Source organism: Penicillium psychrosexuale (genome assembly GCF_028828465.1).
Source record: "Penicillium psychrosexuale strain IBT 29551 chromosome Unknown utg000001l, whole genome shotgun sequence".
Lineage (NCBI taxonomy): Eukaryota > Fungi > Ascomycota > Eurotiomycetes > Eurotiales > Aspergillaceae > Penicillium > Penicillium psychrosexuale.
The window spans coordinates 1,069,394-1,086,673 of record NW_026643186.1 but is presented as its reverse complement, the minus strand read 5'-3'; the positions used below and the strand labels follow the sequence as shown (position 1 = coordinate 1,086,673).

Below are 17,280 nucleotides of genomic sequence, written 5' to 3'. Positions count from 1 at the left end.
TTTCGCTTACCACCGTCTAGCTTCCCACAAAACACAAAATCAATAAAGTGCTCTCTATTTCTGGGGTTTCTCCGATTTTATTCTAAGATACTGACACATTTGGTGTAAAAGCAGTGTGTTCGTTCGTCAAATCCGTTTTCTGATACCTTTAGTGTAAGTAAGGCCGATTTTGGCCCCCAATATAGTTCCCCAGCCTAGGCCCTAAGTCTTTACATGAAACTTGACTAACTTGATTTCATTGGATTATAATAGCTCGCAAGCCATACGCTAGTCTAGTACAAGGCTCCACGACCGCACCTAGGCATATAATATAGAGAAGACGGCCTAATTGGATCACAATTACTCCGCACCCGAGGCCTTACCTACTGTGCTCAGTAGGCTTCACAGGAATAGACGGGCGTCCGAAAGTTACTTTCTCGGGCGATGCAGTTTAATATAGTATGCGGGTGAGAGTTTGACGCCAGTCGCAGGGATGTTGCTTATACTTAATGTAAACTGGCGCGCTGCCCAGCTGAGTCGGATTTCTCTTGTCAAAACAAGAGGTGACGGGCGCTGCCTTTTTGCCTACGAGATGATTAATCGGAGAGATTATGGGCTCTAATGATAACTTGCAATCGCAGGCCATCGGCCTGATCTTTGCCTTTCCGTGCTTCGCGAGTGCAGCTGTGGCTCTACGGCTTTACAGCCGCACGTTGACGAAATCGTTTGCCGCAGGTCAGTTCAATGATCCAATTCCTCTTCGTTTGTGGGTTCCATGAAACTAATAGAGAATAGATGACTGGGTTATTTGTCTCGCGATGGTGAGTACCGCAACCACTCTAAGAAAGTGCCTGGAGGATTGACAGAGGCAGATCATGTATTGGGCAGAGACATTTACGTCTTATAAAGGTAAGATATGAACAGCAAGGATGCTCCAGCGCATATATAACTCATGAAGCTAATCATCTCTTAGTGATCATCTATACGTACATCGGATATAACGTCTGGGATATACCTACTGACTATCCCGCCATTCTCGGCAGCAAATATACCTACGCGGTGGGTGGAATATATCCTTTCTCACCGTACTCGTTCGCGCTTGCTAATGAAATAGACCGAACTCCTCTACAATCCCATTTTAGCCCTCGTCAAGACCTCCATCCTACTCTTCCTGCTTCGTCTAACCGGCCAGAAACACTCAGTACGCCTGGCCATCTGGGGTCTCTTAATTTTCAACGGTATCGCCGCCATCACTACATTTCTTATCACTGTTCTGCATTGCATCCCAATTGCCGCTAATTGGGATGCGGCTTCATATCCCAATGCGAAATGTCTTGACTTTGCGAACTTCGTCACCGGCACGGCCTCAGTTTCCATTCTCACGGATATCCTTGCCTTAATACTACCCACCTGGATCGTATATCGCCTGCAGATGCAACGGAGACAGAAGTTGATGCTGATTGGCATTCTGTCCTTGGGTCTTTTGTGAGTTGCTCAACCGAACGTCTTCTTTCCCCATCAATCTGATACTAATAAATAAAGAACTGTGGCGGCTGGCATTATTCGACTCATTCTCCTTGACCATTTCGACCGTCATATGCCGGAGAATTACACGCACTCGGTCCTCTTTTGTGTGTCCACCATCGAAGTTGGCCTATCGTTCATCGCTGCGTGTGCTCCCTCGTTTAAGCCGCTCGTTACCCGGCTCGTCCCGAAGCTCTTCGGCTCCAGCCGCACCGGCCGGTATAACAGCTCCAGCAACCGTCTGGGCTACAACCTCGAGGACACGTCAAACTTCACACGCCGCACGCACGACCAGACCATCACCGTTGAAGCTGGCGGTGGCGAGCTTGGCCATAGTCACACGAAATCGAAAGCCGATAATGTGATCACCATGACAACGGAAATGGAGGTTACGTGGGGTCGGTCTAATTGCGAGGAGCAGGATACCAGCAGTACGGAGAGTCTTGTCTACGGAAAGGGAAGTAGCAGGCGTTCTAAATGATTTTGGAGGAATATTGCTCTGTTTGTTCCATAGATGTACTCTAGCTCGATTAAATACACAACTGTAAGAATGAAGCTTCTTGAACTGTGTAGTAATAGTTGCAAGTAACGGAGACCGTCAATACAACTGGCAGAAAGGGGGGGCATACCGCTTTCATAGCGACCGCCTTCGAGCGGGGTTTATCTTTAGGCAGAAGGGGCCCCAGAAATATTAAGCATCCATCAGTGGTTTTGTGCATCAGAACTGAGAAGCGTCTCGTCTGAATTCGTATCATCGAATCAAGAGCACAATCCAGTCCCTCTTCTCCTCAGCTCGGAGTTGTTTCTGATCGGGTCACCCTGGTCGTCTGCGGAAGGAGTGCTGATCCACTGTGGGTGTGGGTCAGACTCCGGTTTGACACCACTCTTTAGATAGAGGTAGGCTGTGTGAATATAAGACCCATTACCTACATATATGTATGTAGCCACAACATCGATGGAAAGACCAAGGGTTGCCAGCATAGTATTCCAAAAGTGCTGGGCAATAATGCTGCGCTACCTACCTAAGCCATAAAAGCTGGAGAGACCTAGACAAAAATGCATCATTTAAGTGTCATTAGTGGTGAACAACTTAGCTACCAAAATAGTCAGTCTTGTGCCTGCTGCTATCGTGGGAACAAATGCTGCCTGTGCCTTGCATGAGATGATATCTGTGACAAAATAGACCAGCAGCATAGCTCAGGCTCCAACCTGCACCTAGCCAGAAGTGGCTTTCACAGCTGCCAACTCCCGCCACAAACTAGTTTGCTTGTAGCAAAAAGTACAATGCCGTGAAGTTCAAACCCACCATTCTCATCATTTTTACCCACGTTGAATCAACATGGCCACTCTCGACTCCCTCAAGTGGGCTCTTAGGCAAAAAGCCACCGCAACGGGGTCATCCCCGAATCAGCCATTATCAGACATTCAGTACAACGCTGGCCTCGATATCTTACTGCAGGGTCCAACATACCAAGACTTCATCATCCCTCAGATCTCTCAGCTGCTAGCTTCTCTCTTGGACTCGAATATCCAGATATCGGTGCTAGAAATCGGACCCGGCTCAAAGAGCGTACTTGGATATCTGTCTGGTCGTCTGAGGCGGAAAATAAGGAAATACGCTGCATTCGAGCCCAATGGCCTGCTTGCTACAGGGTTGGAAAAATGGCTTTGCTCGACATCAGAGGCAGAGTCCCCGCTGCCCTGTCTGGAAAGCCCGCCTGATGTCCAGCGAATTCTATTCGGTGTAGAGAGCGACACGAATAGTACTGATACGCGTGACAGTGACGAAAAGTTCGATGTTATCCTATCTTGTCATGGCATGCATGATATGATGCCAAAAACCAGGTTCATCGAACAAGCGCTAGAAATGCTGGTTAAGCAACCCGAAGGAGGAATGGTGGTGATTTTTCATCGCGACTTGACCCTACACCTCGACGGATTAGTGTGCCATCGTACCGCTTGTTTTCCTATGGGAGCTGTTCGCGTGGCTAATAGTGACGAGATACTGGATTCTTTTGCTCCTTTCATCGCGGGGTTTGCCATTCGAGATGTGGAGGCGGACAAGGATACCCGAATTGAATGGCGTGAGGTGTGCCGCGCCTTGGGCCGCGAGGAGGCTCACCCAGACCATCTATTATTCAGCTCGCCCAACATCATGTCGGCCTTCACCCACCATGCGACCGCATTGCCGGAGCTGACAGCACAGGTGCCATTGTTGGAAGGGGGCGAAGCTGTTAAGAACCGAGAGGCTCATCTTCACCACCCCGCCTCGACTGTTAGGCCGACAGAGGTACGACAAATTCAGCAGTGTGTTAAATGGGCTCTGAAGCACGGTGTTAATTTGACCGTCGTTGGCGGGGGTCACAGCGGCCACTGCCTACGTCCCAACGTCGTTTCGGTCGACATGAGCGCCTTTGAACAAGTGCACATTATCACAGCCGAGGATAGTGGACTAGAATCTGGTCTTGATTCTGTTCCCTTGGTTGTCGCCGAGGCGGGCTGCAAGATAGGGGATATTGTCCGCAAGACCATGGCAGCCGGCATGACAGTGCCCTTAGGGGCCCGCCCAAGTGTAGGCGCGGGGCTATGGCTACAAGGCGGCATCGGGCACCTGGCTAGGATATACGGGCTCGCGTGTGACGCCATCGTCGGTGCCGTGATGGTCAGCGTCGACTCTAGCCAAGCCTTTTGCATCGGCCGTGTACCAAGCCAACATTGGCCGACCGGTGCCGTGCGCCCAGAAAACGAAGCCGATCTGTTGTGGGCGATAAAAGGAGCTGGAACCAACTTCGGTATCGTGGTCAGCGTTACTTTCCAGGCTCACGCGGCTCCGGTGTTCTCAATTCGAAATTGGGTTGTCCCGCTGAGTGACAATCTCGAGGCGCAGGGCAGGCTCAGCGATTTTGATAACTTAGTCGCGAGGAAGCTTCCTCGGAACTATTCTGTGGACGCGTATCTGTATTGGGACCTCGGAAAGTTGCATCTTGGCGTGACCATGTTTGAATCTTCCGCGAACGGGCGCACCTCTGGGACACCCATCTCCACGCCCATGCCCACGCCCGCAGCAACAATTTTCGGGCGGGAAGACAATTTTCAGGTCGTGGACTGCGTCGGCTTGTTTGACGCCGATATGTACATGTCCGGAATGCACAGTGGGCAGACCAGCACCAAGACATCAGCATTCAAGCGATGTTTATTCTTAAAAAGTATTGGCGCGTTGAATGTCGCCAAAATATTGCTAGCAGCCGTTGAGACTCGCCCCTCGCCACTGTGCTATCTCAATCTGCTACAAGGTGGCGGAGCTATCAGTGACCTGGCGGCCGATGCGACTGCTTTCGGTTGTCGAGACTGGGACTTTGCCTGCGTGATCACTGGCGTCTGGCCACGCGACCAAGATGGAACCGAAGTCGCACAAGCCGCCGTACGGTGGGTGTATAAGGTCGCTAGCGACTTGTTGCCCACGAGTAGCGGAGTTTACGGCGCAGACCTGGGGCCGGACCCTAGAGACGCCGCGCTGGCGGCCAAGGCTTTTGGGTCGAACCGGTCACGCCTGGCTCGCCTCAAGCGCAGCTCGGATCCGCATAATGTGCTAGCTTACACCTGCCCGCTTCCTAGAGCGCCCATAGAACATAAGCTTGTCATTCTAGTCACAGGCGTAAGCGGCGCTGGTAAGGATTATTGCGCCGACATCTGGGTCTCCGTATTCCTTGAACACACCCAGAAAAGCCTTATGGCGCGCGCAGTCAGCATTAGCGATGCGACCAAGCGAGAATACGCGGCGGCCACTGGTGCCGACTTCAACCGCCTGCTTCAAGACCGTGGCTATAAAGAGGAACATCGGCCAGCGTTGACAGCGTTCTTCCAGAGCCAAGTGCGACATCGACCTCGGTTGCCAGAGGAGCATTTTCTAAATGTGGTAAACGGTGCCGGAGACGTACATGTGCTGCTAATCACCGGAATGAGAGATGAGGCGCCAGTTGCAGCCTTCTCGCATTTGGTGCCAGGCAGCAGACTGCTCGAGGTCCGGGTGAACAGTAGCAAAGAGGCACGGCTTGCCCGCCGAGGCTGCCATGGCGGTGATTCTGATCGTGGCGACAACGAGAATGGCAGCCGCCCCGGCCTCATCTTCAATAATGACGTGACCGGAAACGACGCGGCCAAAAGGTTTGCCGAAGAATACCTGATTCGCTTCCTCGATGGAGACCTCCAGCGACTAGCCAACATGGTGCGTCCGGTACCTGACTTTCCACGCCCGGGCGTCGAATTCCGCCATGTGCTCAACATCTGCCAGCAGCCGGGTGGGCTAGCCCTGTGCACCTCTCTGCTACAGACTCACTTCACTGGTAAATGGGCCAAGGTTGACGTGATAGTGAGTTGTGAGACCGGCGGCTTCATCTATGCGTCGGCGTTGGCCTCGCGGGTTGATGTGCCTTTGGTGCTGATTCGGGAAGCCGGGAAACTGCCGCCACCCACCGTTTCCGTCCTCAAGTCTACCTCACATATCTCTTCGGCATCCAGTTCAAATGAGAATAGGATTGAGATAGAACGGGATTTGATCCCTAGAGGTGCTTCGGTGGTGGTTGTAGATGATGTGCTCGCCACGGGGAATACACTCTGTGCAGTGCTCCAGCTCCTAGGTGAAGTTGGCATTGCTAATGTCAGCGTCATGGTCGTGGCTGAGTTCCCTGTTCATCGCGGTCGGGAAGCGTTGCGCCAGCGTGGATTTGACGTCAATGTTCAAAGCCTTTTGGTGTTTGATGGCGCCTAGAAAAGGCGAGAATGTTGGAATGTAGAGTGCAGATCTCTCTTCTTTTAGTTGAATTTTGCTACATTTGCCAGTTCGATCTACAACATCCTAACCGTCTAATTCTCCCGATGCCTTAACAAGTCGATTGACATAATTTCTATCTAATCAATCATTGGAGTAGTGCGTAATATGTGAATGTTGTGGTTGTGCTTCAACTGTTTACCACGGGGGTCGTGAGGTACCATCTCCGTGACTCCGCTACTCCGCTACTCCGCAGTTGATCAGCATCTTCAACAACTCAACCATGTACGACTCCTATCGTCAGTATTTCCATCATCCTCGCTCGTATATATGCAAATAGCTAACACTGTTCTAGGTCCCCACCCTCTCCTTGCCCAGGTCCCACTGACCGTTTCACCCTTCATCACCCTCCCCACCTCCGTCACATTACCCTACACGTACAAATCTGTCCCCTCGTCTCTACCCCCGTCAGTGACAATCGATCCAAACAGCCCGGATGGTAAGGCCCGGTATGTCGTCTCCCCAAGCGGTGAGCACGCAGCTCATCCAGACGATGTCCTCGCCGCATGTCACTCCCTCGAACAACATTTGAACCAGGCTCGCGCCAACGCGGAGCAAGCGATCAACACATGGAAAGAGGCTATCAAACAACGCGAGTTAGCGGAAAAGAGACGCCTCGCTCCTGGGTGGCTTGACCGCGAGGAAAAGCTCCTTCAGCCTAGCCGGGCGAATACCTCCCCTGACGCAAATGGCGATGCCCCTACAAGCCTTTTGGATAGTCCTTCCCCTGACCAGGGCTCTTCGCAGTTACCGACTATGGTTCCGCATAACGACGGGGAGGAGTTGGATAGGGCGTTTGGTGGTTTAGGTGTGAAATGAGGAAGGATGGTCTTGCAAGAGAGTTAATCTCTCATTGCTCTTTACATCACTGGATGCTTGGGAATCGAATTCTCAATGTGACACAGTGGATCACTCTCTGAAAGTATGTCTCCTTGGATACACTATGTTTCGAGCGGACTTCCAGCGCTGGGCTCTTCGAAGGCCTTGTCAAGCAGTTTATAATCACCCGAGGCTGCGACATTTTCCTTTGCCGTGGTGGTAGCAGGGTCTTGACTGTCAGTGCTAAGATTATGTTGTGCTGGAAGAGTCGGATGAATGGGGTGAATGATTTCGCAATTGTTCCTTTAAATGGCTGCCTATGGACTGTCATATGGACGCAATTATTGCTATGAAAAGACGGTATAGCAAGTATTCAAGATCTGTCAATAATGCTGCATATAAGATTCCTACATGCGAATGATCAAATACGACTGTGTGTTTCTATCAAAAGTGTTCCTGACGCTGGTTATATATATCTATCAGGTGAATTCCTATTTCTTGGTTTCCTTCCTCATATCGATCATCTTGAATTAAGTACTCTTCTTAAAGACACTGCTCGTCACAATTGGCACCTATATTAGTATGAGCTTAGTATCTGTATCTGTCTAAGCTCCCCTCAACGCCCTCGGTTTACTTCCTACAATAAGGTGACTTATCTTTATTAAGAGTTACCAGAGTAATTGTATATACCATATGGTTTTTATGTTATATAGACAAATTAGCAGAAAGGTAAGTGAGTGTTCTGATCCACGCGGTGTCTGTCAACAATCCCAACTGCGGCTCCTAAGCTCGCGGAAAAGCTCCACCCCGCGCGCCGGAAGCTCTTTTTTATTCCATCACCTCGTCATATCATTCAATCATTTTTCTCCCTCTTTACAATCACACACAGACTCCAACATGGAGGTCATTCGCAGCTCCCCCGAAGCCTCCTCCTTCGTGCCACTGGCTGAACACCAGTCGCGCACCCCGAGCTCCTTCTACTCCGGACCCCCAGTATTGTACTACCACAGCCAGCGCTGCAAGATCGTCATTCTCGAGCGCGAGCTACTCGCCGCCCCAGCACTGAATGCCCTGCGCGGTCAGGAAGCTACCAACAACGGTGCCCCAAGCCATGACCAGCAGGACGGCGACGAGAAGGAGATCGCAATCTCAGGCGTGGATACCTGGGTGACATCCGAGTGAGTTTAGTCTATTAATTCCCCCTCCCATCCGAAAACCAGGACACCAACTGACTAAATTCATCACCCAACAGCAAGTTCCTGCTCTTCTCCCCCGCCGCCTCGACAGGCGTGTCGATCCCCTACCCCTCGATCTCCCTGCACGCACTCCAACGCCTACGCGTCCCAGACTCCGATGCCGAAGTCCAGGGCCTGTACATGCAGGTCGCGACGCCGGGTGCGGGTGCGCCCTCTGCCGACGACGAAGAGGAATGCCTCACAATGACAGTGGTGCTGCCCGCCGACGCCGCGCTAGCAGAGCCTGTGGAGCGGGAGACAGATACACCCACGCAGCAGCTCTACGACGCTGTCTCAGCGTGCTCCAACTTACACCCGGATCCTCTTGACCAGGGCGACGAGGATGACGGGGATGGGCCTCGGTTCGTTTCGGCGGAGGAGCACGATGGTGTCTTCCAGCTTGGAAATGGTGGTTTGCCCCCGCCTGTTGATGGCAGCTCTGGGTGGATCACTGCGGACAATATGGATCAGTTCTTTGATGCGGACGGGAATTGGATTGCTGCTGGTGAGCCGCCTTCTTTCCCGCTTGGGCCTGGCGCTGGGACTGTTCGGGCTCGGGAGGGTGAGAATGGAGTCGAAGAGAATGGTGTTGAGGATGAGACAAAGTGGCGCAAGACGGATTGATTGTGATCAGGATGCTTTAAGGATGATATGAGATACCGCAGGATTGGCGTTCAAATTACTTTCGTTACATAGTAAGCTACCAATGGATCATTTACTAAGGGCTATTATTCCAAGGAAACATACGTACATAGAGAAGGGTTGGATTGGATTTCTACTAATGATTTCGTCTTTCTTTCATGAATATTAACCTCATAAAACACACACCAAACATAAAGACAGAAGAAAAGGACAGAACATGAGGCGACAAGCGAAATAAGAAGTAATAGAACAAATAAAAACAGGTAGAAGAAAATGACCCCGAAGCTTTTGTGCTAGTATCAGATACTGCACAGTAAAAAGAAATCAAAACAAATCAAAAGAAAACTGTCGCTTTCAAAGTCCACAAAAGACAGCATGATTAATCTATTCCCGTAGGAATCCGTCGCCATCGTAAAGGCTAGCAGGTGTGGCAGTTCCAATTCCCAGTCCGAGCCCTTTACCAGTTGGAGTAGTCATGCCTCGGCGGGGAGAAGTAGGAGTGGGCGGTGTATGGTGGCTCGACATATGAGGCGGTAGTTGTTGGTTGGTTGGCATGGAACGGGGTGCACCGTTCTTGCCACGGGTAGGGGAGGAGTCAGGCGTGCGGAACGACCCAATTGGGGGCTGCATGGAGGTTCGAGGATAGGAGGTGGGCTGGTTAGAATCCTCAAAGATAGTGACGTGGTCTTGGACCATTGAGGACCGGCGGGGGCTGTAGAATGGAGAAGCACCGATGGGACCCAGCCCGTCATCCAGGCGAGATATTGAAGCACGATCTTGGCGGAATGAGCGATCTGGAGAACCGGTGCTCATGCGTTGGTGTGAGTCTGTGGATCTGCGCCAGTCACTACCTTCTGTTCCTGTGATACTCATGACGAAAGGGAGGCGGCTGGGAGAGGCCAAGGGACTGTCTAGCGTATGATGGGAGGATGCTAAGGAAATGCAAGTTGACTGCCTTCGAGCTGGACTGACGCCGGGTTGGTTGCGAGGCCCCTTTACTGCTGACCGTCGTGGGCTGCCGATGCCGAGGGAGTTTTCGTGGTATGGCTCGGGGAGCTCCCATACAGGGGGCACTCTTTCGGGAGAGGGAGTATTGGTGAGAGAGGTGCCGTGAGACAAAGGGAGAGAGGTGAACAGTTCAGGGAGAGCGCGATGGTTTGTGAATGGAGGCTTATTGGCCATGGCAGATGAAACACGGTTTCTCTTCTTGCAAGGACTGTCGTCGTACATTGGAGGCTGCGGCTCCTCGACTAGTGGCCCGAGGGAGCCCAGACTGGGCTTGCCATGTCGACTGCCGTACTTGCTGCGCCTTGAAGAGGACAGAGGGGACGCTGCACTTGGTGGCAACGAATGCAAGGGTTTTGTTGGGGTGTTGATTGAGATCTCACGGAGATCCAGCTCCTCCATCTTGTCGAAATCTTCTGGTTCCTCTTTGACAGTAGGAGAGAACGTCGATGACCCAAATGTCATGGGTGGATGGATAGAGATACGGACACAGTTTTGACGTCGGTGACCTTTGCGTTGTGGATTTCCACCCTTGAGTGCAGAGGGAAGATTGCCCTTTAGAGAGAGACTGGTACGCTGCATCGGGCTTGGTGGCTTGGTGTTGGCTGAGTTGCCTGGTGATCTCACCTGATGGAACAGAGTCCCACCCCCGGGCGAGCCAACGTAGAAGGGGTCATTATCCATTTCGAAATTATCGTAGCCGATGCTGTTTCGGAACTGATTGCCATGTGGGACAGAGGATATGTGGGAGCCCGATGATCGCCAGGACGAGACTGAATTTTGATGTCCCAAACGCCCAACCGTCCCAGACCGCAAGGAGGCATGTCTTGAAGGGGGATTAAATGAAGACATGGAGTCAGTCCGACGTGGAGCACCACCAAAACGATCGATGGAGGCGCCCGAGTGGTGAGTCGTCAAACTTCGTCGAGGTGACGGGCACGCAGATTTATGGCGAGGTTCAGTTGTCGAAGAAGAGCGGATAGGGAAGTTGTGCATAGGCGGGATAGAGGTGTTTGTGGCAATAAAGCTCCTCCGACCATCCTTAACTCCAACGTCGGCAGCACTGAAAGGTACAAACGTGCCAGAGGGCAAGACGGGTGAGGTCTGATCGGTGTCAGCCGACCTAGAACCAGTTCTACCGTCATCCAAAATTGAGCTATTGGTGGTATCCAGACTCATAGAGGAAAGTCTCATCACAGAGTCATTCCTAGCGTAGCTGAATCTGTCTGGAGGGTATGCAGTTGGTGGAGGAGGTACCGGGTGACCAGGCATCATCCCGGCAGTTTGACTAGCAATACTTCCCCCGCGAATACGACTAGGAGAATCTTCAATGGTGGTTGAATCAAACATGCCAGACGAGTTACGGTCTTCTGAAACAGGAAATAGACCTGATCGCTCTCGTACTGGAGGGGGTTTCACACCTAGATGGAACCCAGCTTCATCCTCGTTGAGATCTGGCGTTTGGGTTGGGGTTCTTTCTGCTGGTAACTCCAGAATCCCCTCGACCGCCGAAAGTGGGACGTCTTCTTTCGATATTGATATTGATGCTTTAGGTGGTGGGCTCGGAAGATCGTTCGATTCACTCAATGTGGCCAACGAGCTCATGCATTTGTGAGACAATCGTGATAGGCGCTTGGAACGAGATCGAGAAAGGGAATTGCGGAAAGATCGTGCTTTCTCGGTGACCGGCAAAGAAGATTCCGAGTCATTTTTCAGACGAAGCAAACTTTCTCTCGACGTTAATTGTCCCCATTCCGACGGTTTACCATATGGAAGCTGCCCATGTGCCCTTAAGACGCTTCCCTCTGCCCGGCTCAGTTCAGTCAAGGTATCCACCTGGCAAGATTGCAAGCGACTTCGTGGTCTCTGCGTAAAGCTCACCAGTCGTATTGCATGGCGCTCCTTGCGATACCTGACCCAGACAACAACGCTGACCACTGAGACGGCAATGAAGACGGCCGCACTACAAGCGGCTATCGCGATGACGGCTGGCAGCGCCAGCATGCTCGCCTGCTAGAGTGTAACTGGGCTGATTCCGAGGCTGTATGGACACAATTAGGGGATGTGGTCTTTTGAATTCCTCATCCGTGAGTAGCGGATTGGTCGTCAACATGCGATGTCGCGAAGTATCGCTATATCAAAACGGCCACAACGAAACTTCACAGACTCCTCATGGAACACAACAAAGTCTCACAGGAATAAGAAACAACGAAGTTTACTGGCATTCCATCAAGGGAGCGCCAATTGTTATGGGAACATTGATTCTAGCCGAGGAATGCTAATTCATCACCACCCGATGCAAAGAATGTTGGCGGCCACACTACCCCCTTCGACCATGTTTCAACATGGACAGCGCCACGAACATAATCATGCCAGTAGGCCATTGGCACATCTGAGGATCAGTATTTCGTGGTGGGAAATGTATTTCTAATGCCGTCAACCCCGGTTTATACTTGACAAGAACTTATCGCTCTTCCAAGTACCCTCTTCCTACCTTTTCTTTGACATCTCTGTTCGATGGAATCCAGGGTGCCTTTTCAGACATATTTGTAATAACTACGGAGTAGATAAATGGCTCACGCACCCATGAAAGTGTTCAACCATGACGCGTTCCACTGGTCGCCTTTGACGATATTTACGACCAACCAACAATATCAGTGCACCCTTGGTCAACGCTATTATTGTTCGGATAAGTGATCCATTTTGATTCCGACCGAGTGGCTTCGGCAGTCCCGGATTATATATATTAATAGTATACCGGTAGGATTGTCGAGTGATCATGCATTGGATAATCACCCTGTGGACAAATGGCCAGGTTCAGTTGGTTCCTACTGATAGCAGTGCTTCGAATCTTCGCAGTTTCCAATCATTGCCAGAAAAGCCAGTTCAAGCACCTGTACTCCGTGCTGCCGTCCGCGATCGGGAGTCGGAATGGAGGACCTCGGCATCTTGGCCATTCCCTAGAAGAAGGGTCAAGTCAGTAATAGTTAGGAGATTGATCTTCTATAGCTGGAACGATAGGTTTCGATGCGATTCCAATTGTATATCTCTAGGGGAAGTGCAGAGTGGAGATTCCACGTCGCATTTCCCCGCCGGATATGCCCAGGTTGGAATAGCCTCTCCAATCTTTAATAGACCTGACCGTGTCGAACAGGTCTACTTAACAGCAGAGAATTATGATAGATCCCATGATACCCTGTCAATGACGACTCTGAATAGTTTCTTTATCCACTATGTACAGGAACTAGCGCCATTAAGGCACAATGCGAGGATCCCCACCAAGGTCTATACATAGTAGTGAGTAGCCCCGCCAGCACGTCGCTCACCGTGTATCAGTTAGAGATTCCTTGATTTGCCCCTCACAGGCTCTCTATTTAAGTGCTCCCCCGAGCTTGCTATTTTCCCCTTCCCTTTTCTCATCTTCTCTCTATCTACTCTTCGTTTGCTACAATGGCTGCTAACCCTGTGACCAAAAATGGACTCTTTGTCCACAACAATACCACTGCTCCTGAGCATCCCAACCTCATGAGCATGTTCTCCCTCAAGGGAAAGACTGCCATTGTTACCGGTGCTGGCGCTGGTATCGGTTTAGCCGTTGCTCAGGGTCTAGCCGAGGCCGGTGCCAATGTGGCCCTGTGGTATAATAGCAACCCTAAGTGCATTGAAAGGGCTGCCGAGATCGCCGAGCAGTACGGTGTTCAGAGTGCGTAGAATTCCGCAATGTGATTGGTTTTATATCATTCTAACAAGATTAATTTTGCAGCCAAGGCTTATCAGGTTCAGGTTACCGACGCAAAGGCTGTGGAGAACGCCGTGAACGACGTTGTCAAGGAATTCAATGGCCGTCTCGACGTTTTTATTGCTAACGCCGGTATTCCATGGACTCAGGGCCCCATGGTCGACGGTCCCCTCACCCACTACCGCGATGTAATCTCCACTGATCTCGACGGTACTTTTTACTGTGCCAGGGCCGCCGCTGAGCACTGGCGCCGCCAGAAGGAAGAAGGAACCGATGCCAACGGTAACAAACTCACCAACTTCACATACGGCAGCTTCGTTGCTACTGCCTCTATGAGCGGTCATATCGTCAACTTCCCCCAGATGCAGGCCGCCTACAACGCCGCTAAGGTTGCGGTCATTCATCTTTGTAAGTTGTTATTCAGACTCCATGAGCTCCATCGCTCTACTAACGCCTTCCTAGGCAAATCTCTTGCTGTCGAATGGGTCCGCTTTGCTCGCGCAAACTCCGTATCCCCCGGTTACATTGCGACTGAGATCTCCAACTTTGTGGCCGAAGACACCAAGAATATCTGGCGCGATAAGATCCCGATGGGCCGTGAGGGCCAAGCGCAGGAACTGAAGGGTGCCTACCTCTACCTTGCCTCCGATGCTTCCAGCTACACCACCGGTGCCGATATTATCGTTGATGGGGGCTACTGCGCACCTTAAACCTGAATTAAAAAGCAGGATCTTTCGTATAGAGCGTGGATTTTGGACAGCAATTTGATTTGAATGTGATGATAGACGAACGTAACGATGAACAGTTTAGATGGACGAGTCTGAATCAAAATATTTCATTTGCAACAGCCCTTCTTCATCATGTCCAGAATGACTCGCCCGGTAAAATGGTGCCAGCGATGCCAGATCCCGACGGAAGCATTTACCCATCACCGGCACGACCAGTCCATTTCTGCTTGTGCGCGATTGCCGAGCCAATGATGCTATGAGACTATGCCGTCCTTGTGGGAATAATGGCCCAATCCCTGCGTGGCGTTGATTAACCCCGCCAATGTCATCTGGAATGTAGGGCTGTTAAGTTCGCTTGAAAATTAAAAATATCATTTCAATTTCAATTTCAACGCTAAAATATTATTTCATTTCAAAATGGGTGTATGCCTCAGGCGTAGACCTACTCTTAGTAATCCACCAATTAGATACCTTGAATTTTCAGAGAGCCAATAAGATTATCATAGCTTACTCTAAGCCTAATTAGGCCGAATACAGGCTCTTACCTATACTGCCTAGTATTCTTCTCAGACTACGTAGAGTGCTATAGCATAGGTCAAAAATATATTTCTGGTAATCTAGGTAAGAAAATGCTCCCTGTAGCCCCTATATCTAGCCACCCCGTCCTGCTTTAGGTACTCTTGTACAAGGCCGAACTATACGCCGACGACGTCTAATTATCCTACCCTATATCTCTAGAAGACTTACAGTCGAAGAGTCGCTCTAAGTACCACTATCGCTAGCACTACTATCGCCAGTACTACTATCGCCAGTACCACTACTACTAGTACCGTCGGTACTACTAGTAGGACTATAGGAACCATCATTATTATCATTACTCTAGTCGTTACTCTCGCTATCTTAATGGTTTGGCGGGTTTGTAAAGGGACCGTATCGCTGTACATAAGGACTAGCCTCTGAATGATCTATAGGGCGGCGTACGCGGTAGAATTTCCTTCCCTATTATTGCCTAAAGTAGGCATTACGGCTAGCGATACCTTTAAGTTAGTCATAGAACCAGCCTACTAAGGTATGGTCACCTCCACAGCCAGGCTCAAGCGCGAAACGCAGTCGACACCGTAGGATCAGATAGACCGGTTTGATAAGGAGTAGATTATCAGAAATCGCTTCTTCTAGGACGTGACTTCTCTCGAGCCTTAGACTGAAAGCCTCAGTCTAGGAAATAAGCTTTCTGACTCTGAGTCTACTAGTGGGAGTAGGTATATTATAATGAGTGTAAAGCGTCCTCACGACTTATATAACTAAAAATTTACTGCCAGTTTTTCTGCCGTTTTTTTCTGCCTATATTACAAAACATTACCAATATATTACTAGCGCCTTGGCGTGAAACAATTGAAAATATATTTTTAATTTTCATGAAAATTAAAAATATGTTTTCAATTCAAGATTTTGAAATTCAATTTAACAGCCCTACTGGAATGCGCTCTACCCCCGCGTGACAGGGCTCATACAACATAGACCGATGTGACTGAGTCGGTTGCTCTGAGCAAAACACCTACGACCTACGAAATAAACATGAATGTAACGTAACTATCGCCAGGGGTAAAATGACCCTTCTTTTTTAAACATCAACTTGAATTAAGACACAGGAAAGTAGTACCATCGCTCCGCTCATCATGCGCTCGGACATTCCGCCAAGCCTTTGAATCCTGTACGGAGTATCCGTCCTGCAAAGCCTCATATGCCCCCTAGCTGGGTTATTCGTCAAGCTCGGGAGTAACATAGGCAAAAATTCCCTGGGATGTCCATTCAACAACCTCATCCAACCAAACCACCGGTCCCCCTTGTTCCGGGTGCTCAACGTTAAAATAGGGACGTTCGACTTGGAATTCCCAGATGGGGATATCGTCGACTGGGTCGTGTTCGTCATCGGAGTCGGACCAGTCAGAGCCATACTCGTCGGAGTCATACCCATACTCGTCGGACCCATACTCGTCGGCAGATCCGGGGGGTGGACTGCCCGTAGAGAACTGGGCTCTATCCGCAAAGTTGGGGTGTTGCGGACGGTTTGAGTGTCTCAAACTGGGACTGCCACTTTCAGTTTCGTCATCGCTTTCTGCCATCCTATTGGCTGTGTCGAGAGCATTGTTTTCGCCGGGTCGATGATGGTTGCGTGCTGGAGTCGCCAGGGAAGGATGTTGTTCGTCTTCGTCGTTGGGATCGGGGTTGATTGGCTCGTACTCTGCCAAGGGTATGCGGTCTTGGTCTTGATTGACACGATTACGGTTGAAGAGATTGCGTGCAATACATTGGTACACAGGGAGGACGATGCGACGATGGCAGGCACCTAGGTGCTGCATGATCGAAGCATTGTAGACGGCAACGACGAACAGGAATGAGAGAGTCAGGCAAATCGCCGGAAAGGCAAGAGAAGCCTCTGCCATGATGACTTTGTTGATTGCAGATGTCCGTAGGGCCGAACAGACGATATGGAAGATGAAAAATGCATGTGGATTTGGGGAAGAAAAAGGGAAGAAGCACCGCGCGACGAAGGTCATCAAAATCGACATTTAACAACTACTGTGAATTGATGAACAATAGGCTGATGGGATTTTCAAACTGGCAGACAATATCTAGATATATTCAGTAGCAAGAGTTAACTATTTTCATTAGTTGCGTCTACTCTTGCATCTGCTTATCTATACAAACTGATATCAATAAGCAATAAGATGGCAAATCCTTATACTCGATCACTGACATCGACATAGCGGTATCCAAGTT

General features: G+C 50.3%; 7 protein-coding genes across 7 annotated transcripts; 5 read left to right on the top strand and 2 right to left on the bottom strand.

Annotated features, from left to right (window-relative positions):
* Window positions 1–854: 854 nt before the first annotated feature.
* Window positions 855–1,984, top strand: N7518_000406 (uncharacterized protein; the record flags this gene model as incomplete). The annotated part of the gene is made up of 4 exons (XM_057181334.1): window positions 855–888; window positions 953–1,038; window positions 1,094–1,464; window positions 1,522–1,984. 4 exons carry the CDS (start codon window positions 855–857, stop codon window positions 1,982–1,984), a joined length of 954 nt encoding a protein of 317 aa, XP_057046684.1.
* Window positions 1,985–2,842: 858 nt separating this feature from the next.
* N7518_000405 (CAZyme family AA7) lies at window positions 2,843–6,271 on the top strand (the record flags this gene model as incomplete). The annotated part of the gene is made up of 1 exon (XM_057181333.1): window positions 2,843–6,271. The coding sequence occupies one exon, from the start codon at window positions 2,843–2,845 to the stop codon at window positions 6,269–6,271; it is 3,429 nt and encodes a 1,142-aa protein (XP_057046683.1).
* Window positions 6,272–6,554: 283 nt separating this feature from the next.
* On the top strand, window positions 6,555–7,150 carry N7518_000404 (uncharacterized protein; the record flags this gene model as incomplete). The annotated part of the gene is made up of 2 exons (XM_057181332.1): window positions 6,555–6,570; window positions 6,627–7,150. 2 exons carry the CDS (start codon window positions 6,555–6,557, stop codon window positions 7,148–7,150), a joined length of 540 nt encoding a protein of 179 aa, XP_057046682.1.
* An 897-nt stretch (window positions 7,151–8,047) lies between these two features.
* N7518_000403 (Voldacs domain-containing protein) lies at window positions 8,048–9,009 on the top strand (the record flags this gene model as incomplete). Its single annotated transcript, XM_057181331.1, has 2 exons — window positions 8,048–8,328; window positions 8,403–9,009. The coding sequence occupies 2 exons, from the start codon at window positions 8,048–8,050 to the stop codon at window positions 9,007–9,009; spliced, it is 888 nt and encodes a 295-aa protein (XP_057046681.1).
* Window positions 9,010–9,411: 402 nt separating this feature from the next.
* On the bottom strand, window positions 9,412–12,036 carry N7518_000402 (uncharacterized protein; the record flags this gene model as incomplete). The annotated part of the gene is made up of 1 exon (XM_057181330.1): window positions 9,412–12,036. The coding sequence occupies one exon, from the start codon at window positions 12,034–12,036 to the stop codon at window positions 9,412–9,414; it is 2,625 nt and encodes an 874-aa protein (XP_057046680.1).
* Window positions 12,037–13,482: 1,446 nt separating this feature from the next.
* Window positions 13,483–14,481, top strand: N7518_000401 (putative carbonyl reductase; the record flags this gene model as incomplete). The annotated part of the gene is made up of 3 exons (XM_057181329.1): window positions 13,483–13,735; window positions 13,796–14,179; window positions 14,234–14,481. The coding sequence occupies 3 exons, from the start codon at window positions 13,483–13,485 to the stop codon at window positions 14,479–14,481; spliced, it is 885 nt and encodes a 294-aa protein (XP_057046679.1).
* Window positions 14,482–16,256: 1,775 nt separating this feature from the next.
* On the bottom strand, window positions 16,257–16,943 carry N7518_000400 (uncharacterized protein; the record flags this gene model as incomplete). Its single annotated transcript, XM_057181328.1, has 1 exon — window positions 16,257–16,943. The coding sequence occupies one exon, from the start codon at window positions 16,941–16,943 to the stop codon at window positions 16,257–16,259; it is 687 nt and encodes a 228-aa protein (XP_057046678.1).
* Between the last annotated feature and the right edge of the window lie 337 nt (window positions 16,944–17,280).